The sequence below is a fragment of the Oryzias latipes genome, chromosome 5 (genome assembly GCF_053564925.1).
Source record: "Oryzias latipes strain Hd-rR chromosome 5, Olatipes_Hd-rR_3.1".
In the NCBI taxonomy this organism is placed as follows: Eukaryota; Metazoa; Chordata; class Actinopteri; order Beloniformes; family Adrianichthyidae; genus Oryzias; species Oryzias latipes.
Window position 1 is genome coordinate 3660193 of NC_136241.1, and position 7323 is coordinate 3667515.

Consider the following 7323-nt stretch of genomic DNA (forward strand, 5'->3'; position numbering starts at 1 on the left):
ACATCAGCATCATCATAAAGAACCACGAGCAAGACTCAACGTGTTTATCTATACATAGAGGCTAGAATAACTAGAACTAATAAGACTAGAGAATAGGAAAAAAATGTGAACGTTTTATGATAAAATTGAGATTTTTACTCATCCTTACAAAATCTTTCCTTAAAGATTTGATATGACTATAGGGAGGCCAGAATTCCTGCTTTAACCCTTGTGCTATCTTGTGGGGTCCAGATGACCCCACTAGACAGTGCTCTGAAGCTTTTTCTTCAATGATTTGTGATCTTCACTGGTGTCTATGGATTACATGAAATCTTTCCACCTTTATCCACCTTTGTCATGGTAGGGAGAACACGTCAATGCAAGGGAGGGGGGGGTCATCTAGACCCCACAACATAGCCCAAGGGCTAAAATGGGACCAAAACGTGGAGAAAGTGAATGCCTACAGCATTCCAGCATGTTTACGTTAAACATGTTGAACATGTATTGTTCTACATTTACAAAGGATTTATCACTTCTAGTTTTATTGAATGACACAAGGCTTAGCAATGAGTCAACTGAAAGACTTTGTTGTCATTTTATCTGTTTATAATTGAAAAAAAGATTTTTTTGTTGCTGTTTTATAATACACAAATCATATGTTGTTTCCCTTTCGGCTTTTCCCATCAGGGGTCGCCACAGCGACCGAGTCGCATGGTAAACTTGGCAATGTTTTACGCCGGATGCCCTTCCTGACGCAACCCTCTCAAAGCAACCAGGCTTGGGACCGGCACAGAAGTAGAGAAGGGAACAGGGAGCAGCCCGGAGTCGAACCCTGGTTTCCCAGACGGAAGGCGCCGCAAACCAGCACGAGCTAAACCGGCTCCTATAATACACAAATCATATATCAAACGGAAACAAAACCACGACCCAAAAACCGAGGCTGAAGCCGAATCGTAGGGACAGCTCATCGTTGTGATCCTATTAGGTCTGATTAAATAACACAGACGAGAAACGCCATACTAACGTGTGTTTTATTTAAAATCTTAAAACAATCGATTTACCCTCCTTACCAGGTCTTTATTCAATGTTTTATTTAAAAGATTTCAAATTTTCAAATAAACAGTGAATAGATAAATGAATGAAACTGGATTGATTGACTTCTAGACAAATATGAAGCAGGTTGAAACAGGTTCTTCCACATTTCCTCTGGATTATGAAGTAAAGCAGGTTATGTTTGTCACAAAGAGCCCAAATCTCTAAATCTGATATAACTCAACCAATTTCCCTCTCAACCGAAACATACAGATTCTTTACATGAAGGTCCACGCGGGATGAAGTGCCATTAAAGGTGGAATTGTTGATGGCATCAGAGCAGGGCAGCTCCTTAAGGTGGAGCTGCTGTGCTGACATTAGCCATCATGTCGTCTGCGGCTGCGCGGGGGCCGAGACTGTAGCCACGGGGATCAGGTTACATAACAGACTGTGGAAATTGATCACGTCTGGGTGGGACTCCCGCGAGCTGCTTCACTGATGAGACTCTGGTTTCCACTGCCACCGTGAGTCACGGCTGCCCTGCTGTCACGTGACCAGCAGGAGTGAAGGCACTGAAAGGCGCGGGAAACTTTGAGAACTCTGCGTCCCGCGCGCTGCCAGCTCACGTGGACCGTAGCGCGAACCGGTTCCTGCGTGTAATTTTAAGGTGGGAAAGCTTCTGCCTGAGAAAACGACCCCAAACTAATGCAAGTGAAACTAAAACCGTATCTGAAACAGCTCATCACTGTGGCTCATTTGTCATTTTTTAGTTACATAACAGCTTCACACAGGTAGACCAGCATGGAAGCAGGTTTTACTCAGGAAAAAAATACATTTTAAAACGTTTACATGCCCTTCTAGGTAGTCAGGCAATAAAATGTATTACAAATGTTTTTATGTTAAAGTTTTGGACTTTTACAAGACCAAACAGTGAGTTTTCTTTTACTCAATCTGGTATTTTATCAATACACCCCACCTAAATGGTTAATACTTGCAAATAAATGTAAAATAATAGTCTAATTGAATAAAAATGTATGCAATGTATAGCTGGCCACATTTTTGAGTCAGTGGAATTCAGCCGTATGGGAGCCCTGTTGTGGGGAAAAAAAGAGAGTGATCACAAAAACAGGTCATTTTTTAAATCAGTTTTTAATTGAGACCAGTTTACACAGTATTAAACAAAAGAATAACAATGTAAAACTTGAAAAGCAAAAATCAGACTTCCGTTTCAGTTTCTTTAAATCGGTTCCACAGTTTTTCCTTGCTGAACTGAGGGGCAACAAGACCACCGCTAAACATGTGAATGAAAGGACTACATTGAAAATAGATCGGCGTTGTGAGCGGAGCACTTCACATCTCTGGAGGTGCGTGTCAATCAAAAACAGAAGTTGGCGTTCGTACAGTGGAAACAAAGAAGAATGTGGGAGGGAGGGCGTCGTACATTCATGGACAGGAGAACAAAGACGGCAGGGATGGGTCAGAACAAACAAGCACCGTTGAGACGCTCAATGCACTCAAAACAACCCCATCTGTAAAAAGAAACATAATCTAAAATACTCGATTGCTATAAAAAAAAAAGAAAAACAAAAAGACTAAATGTCAAAGCTGAAGTCCATTGAACGAAAAGCTGGAGCCGGTCCAAACAGCTCCCTTAAAACCGGCGGTTTCTTCTATTTCCTGTCGTTTGACCTGGAGCGGCTGTGAACAGGAAGAACCACCAATGAGTTAAATCAAAGCATGTTTATCCTCAACACTTCAGGCTGAGATCAATCGAGGATGGCAGCAGTACCTCCTGGATCGAGAGAAGGACCGAGAGGGTTTGTGGTTCCTGTCCCTGGAGAGGGATCTTTCTCTCCTCCTGTCTTTGGAGAAAGACCTGAAAAAGGAGAAACCATCATGACGGTTTGCTTTTCTGTGACACAATCAAGAGCAAAGTGCACACGAGTTCGCCTGAAATTATTGTAGAATCACTGATGTCAGAGATAGAGAAATTCATGAGTGAGATAAAAGAATCGAGAGAATGCAGACATACCTGCTCCGGCTGCGGCTGAAGCTTCGCCTACGGGGAGATCTGCACAAGGAAAAGACAGCTGGTGAGCACAAAGACATTTGGTTCTTCAACGAAGCTCCACATCATATGACTTCTACCATAGACTACCTCAAACAGCCCTTTGTTGTCGCCAACAAAAACCAGAGATGAAAGCCTTTATTTCCAGGAGGGAAAAAAAAAATCCCCAAAGAAAATAGAGTCACTGACCATAAAGCCAAGCCCTCAGAGAAAGCAGAAGATCAGGAATCTCTGCTAACCTAGCCCACCACACTACTCAGGTCACATGACTACTCTAGTCAGAAAAAATGAATAGGGGTTAGTGTGTCCTAAGATGAAGCCCAACCCTGCATTCACACCAAACGCGATTCACGCCTCAAATTCGCAGCTGGATGCCCGTCCAGAATTGTGTTGATAAATTTGACGCCTCCGCCACGTATGGGGGAGGAGCTACTGTCCAAATTCTTTAGCCCGACGGCTACTGGGAAGCATTGACATTTCTTTTCCAATGCACAGAAGACACGGTTGACGTCAAAATTTACATGGAAAAGCTCCACAAAAGCATCGGTAATCACGTCTCATGACATCACTCAACCTCACTTGATACGGCGAGCTCGGCCGTCCACCGCAGGAGCTTCGTCTGAATGACTTGTCGTCCGAGGGGGAAAAATGAAAATAAAATTAGAGGAACTTATTATTGTGTGGGAACAAATAAAGACACAGCTCAGACGGAAAACTATCAGATTCTCCATTTCGGTTTTGGACACAGCCCTCAGATCACGTCATCACAGGCCTGAGGCAAGTCCCTGGGTGGTTAACGAATTCAACGCCAACGTTTAGACATTTGAAGTCTGGATGCACCGCCCGAGGCGCCGCTGCCGAACCTCAGATCGTGTCAGCACAAAACTGGACGCCTTCGACGTGTGAATCCCATTCGGTGTGAAGATAGCTTAAAAAATTACTGAAACAGGCTGCAAATTTTTCTTGTGCTAAAAAAAAAAGAAACAAATGTTGTAAACTGCTCTGTGTTTGACTAATCAACCCCCCCACTGACCCGTTTACCTGAAGCTAGCCTTTTTCCAGCTAACAGAGTTGTGACTGCTGTGACCTACGATGTGCCCAGATCCCCTAACATCAGCACCATCAAGCTCCTCTGACAGCAGGCTCCATCTATCTGATCACTCCCATTGAAACAAAGACTCACATGGTGGATGACAAAGCTAGAGTTTAAACAATAAAAGTCTCTTCAAACCAGCTGTCTCTTCACTTTCAAAACTGAAATCAGCAGTGTACTGAATGAAGCAGGGAAACTTACTAGTTTTTTTGGATTTCAACAAGCTAGATATGACGAAAGGAAGGCAGACTGCCGGCCGCGTAGGTAGAATTGGCGGAATAGGAGTGGACAGATGCTGCAAGGTGATTAGATGGCAGGCAGATGGGGGCTGGTTGTGGCTTTTTTCCTGCTTTAATTGGTAAGCTGACGGCTGCTGCTGGTGGGTTGTAGACATTTGGGAACATTTTACGCTGATTGGTCGGGAATGTGAAGTGGGTGGCTGCCCTTTGGTTTAAGGCTGAAGGAGCAGGAGGTTGAGAACGGCATGCTGAGGAACCAATGGGCTGGTGCAACCTGACGACTGGCCAAGCCTGGGTCATGTGACAGCACCAGCCAAGCTGATTGGGACACGACGGTCAGCAGTCGCGTGATGCTGAAAGAGGACTAGTTGACTGAGGGTGGTGAGAAGAGGCATGGTGGTGGTTCTGCAATGGGTTTCATTCTTATTAATATAGATGAAAAGTAAAAAAAAAATATAAAGACATTTGGCAGTTTTACCCCTCACACCGCCCGCCCCAAACTTTATACAAATTTACTTCTTTTTCCAAACTAAAAACTTTATTTATGACCTCTTGTCACTGTCAAACTCCTAAACAAAGATTTGGGTGTGCACACGAAACACACACAAAAGGACTCTGGCTGTTAAAAGCCAAAGTCCCATTCTACACAATGTACTTTTGACAAATATTTGAATATTTTGTGTGTTTTCCTTGTTGCACAAAGTAAGCGCAGACAGGTCAACAGTCACCAAAAAAGAAAGAAAGAAAAGATAAATTAACAACACAACAACCCAGACTGGAAACCCAAAAGCAGTTCTCAGGAAATGTACTGTAAAGTAAATCACATAAGAGGATATAAAGCTAAGAAATCCCTTCCATCAAAGAACCCCTGGGTTACCTTCTCCTGGGTGGCGGGCTGCTACGCCGCCTGTAGTCGTCCCGTTCCCGCGGCCGCCTGCTCCACGATGGAGGAGCGCCGCGACTGCGGCTGCGCTTCTCCCCGTTAGACAGCTCCACGCGCACCCGGCAGCCGCACAGTGTCCTGCGACAACATTCACGCCTGTCATTCATTTCATACCAAACGCTGATTTCTGTGGAATTGCTGGTGGCCAGACAAACCCGTTTGGGAGGATTTTGCGGGCCGTACCTACAAAAATCACACAGGGAGGGACGTACCTTCCATCCAGTTCTCGCACCGCATCCGTTGCATCTCTGGGATCTTCAAACTCTACGAAGGCGAAACCTGGGGGGTTCCTGGCCACCCAGACGCTACGAAGAGGTCCGTAGTAGCCAAAGGCGCGCTCCAACTCGGTTTTGTTCCCATTGTTGCCCAAATTTCCAACGTAGACCTTACAGTCCAGGGGACAGTCACGGTGCATGATGGAATCTGGAATAATCAAAACCACGGGGTTATAAACACAAGGATCAGCTAAAAATATAAGAAGATGATAGATTACATTTCTGGTTTCAAATCAAGCAATTCTACTGTAGTCGACTGATCGGTTTCGTGGATGAACCAGGACAGACCAAACTAACAGTACGGCCGGAGATCCGCCTCTGCTCTGCCACCGATGATAATGATGCTCCAAATACCTGTTTTTCAATGAGCCACAATAAACAAACGAAGATTTCGATAAATATAGTTACAAATGTTCTTACTTTGGTGGGCTGGGTCTAAATACGCATCGAGTTTCCACTACACGCGATCATCATTTAGAAAACTGATCCACATTTCTACCAAAGTTAGCATAAAATGCTAACTTTAGCCACACGATCGTGTAAAGTTAGCCATAACCGGTAGCTTTAAGCTCACACTTAGCAACTCTATTTCAGTTTTGTAGTTTGACTTTTTTTTTAAACACACAGACTTCACTAACGGAGAAAACGGGTGAATAAAAGCAGCTAAAATGGCTGTCGATACTCCGCGGCCTTCTCCTCCTGCGGCGGCGGCGGGTTCAACACACGACGTGATCAGACAATGGCGCACGCGGCTGCTTCCTTTAGCGCTAAAGCACGTGTCTACGGCGCTGAAGGTCCGTGAATGTCTGCACTACCTGTACCGGAGCCGAAGGAATTCACCGCTGAGAAGAACTCTTTTTCACGTGCACCCGTCTCGCCGATGCACTGCCTCCAGCCGACGGTGGAAAATGGCGTGACGGAGAATACGTTCGACTGTAAAAAGTGACCAGGATGCTGCACCGCGAGGGGCGGGGCTTCTCTGTGCGCGCTCGCGAGCGTCGACATCAAAAGCCAGTTCGGTGTTCCCCGGGACAACGCCGAGAAGATCACTTCAGCACATTTTAAACCGGTTTAGCCACAGCAGAGGCCTGTTTCACAGCAGCCAATTTACGCTGACTGTTCATTTCCGGGTTTGTTGGTTGTATCAAATTCTCCAAAAGATACATGGAGAAAAAATATTTGCAGCTGTTTTCATTTATACAAATAATTACAAATTGTTGATTTTTTTTAAAAATTTCCTTTTATACTTAAATAGTGGTTATACACAAGTCAAGTTTATTTGTAGAGAACATTTAAAAAAAAGACAATACAAAGGGCTTTACATAAAACATTAAAGGAAACATAAAAAGGTATTAAAGGAGTGATCAATAAGTAAAAAAAGATTAATAGAGCTGAATGTAAAGTAATGTGGATGTAAACTTTTGCATAAAACTAATCAAATGCAGCTGAGAACAGGTGGCAGTTAAAGACCAACAGCGATGAGAATTGTGTTGTTAGTGTTTTTAAATGTTCTTGTGGCATTTTTCTCATGTTGGAGGACATTTATGAAGAAAATTAGGCCTAAAACTGCATTTCTAAGTATTTCTTCATTCAAATCGTTGTGAACCAGGAGCAGATGAAAAAATGTCGCAATTCAGTACTTTAGTCTATAAATGGATCTTAAAGAAGTAAAAAAGAAAAAAAACAGTTTTTGA

General features: G+C 43.8%; 1 protein-coding gene across 7 annotated transcripts; it reads right to left on the reverse strand.

Moving 5' to 3' along the window:
* Positions 1-2141: 2141 nt before the first annotated feature.
* srsf3b (serine and arginine rich splicing factor 3b) lies at positions 2142-6747 on the reverse strand. 7 transcript variants are annotated; one of them, XR_908733.4, is made up of 7 exons: positions 6445-6747; positions 5567-5777; positions 5289-5432; positions 4374-4816; positions 3044-3082; positions 2801-2887; positions 2142-2709 (listed from the first exon to the last, which is right to left on the reverse strand). XR_908733.4 is itself a non-coding variant. In XM_011474621.4 (6 exons), the coding sequence occupies exons 1-6, from the start codon at positions 6632-6634 to the stop codon at positions 2682-2684; spliced, it is 699 nt and encodes a 232-aa protein (XP_011472923.1). In that variant the 5' UTR covers positions 6635-6722; the 3' UTR covers positions 2142-2681. The 7 variants fall into 7 exon arrangements, 4 of the variants coding, with proteins under 4 accessions (XP_011472923.1, XP_004068509.2, XP_078804066.1 ...); XR_013656154.1 differs by having other exon boundaries at positions 6451-6719; XR_002290155.3 differs by having other exon boundaries at positions 3044-4816; positions 6445-6712.
* Between the last annotated feature and the right edge of the window lie 576 nt (positions 6748-7323).

Coding starts and splice junctions, on each gene's coding strand:
- srsf3b (XM_011474621.4), bottom strand. CDS start 6,634: ATGTCGACGCTCGCGAGCGCGCACAGAGAAGCCCCGCCCCTCGCGGTG. Junction 5,778..6,444: donor TTCCTTCGGCTCCGGTACAG/GTAGTGCAGACA, acceptor TGATTATTCCAG/ATTCCATCATGCACCGTGAC. Junction 3,083..5,288: donor AGCCCGCCACCCAGGAGAAG/GTAACCCAGGGG, acceptor TTCCTTGTGCAG/ATCTCCCCGTAGGCGAAGCT.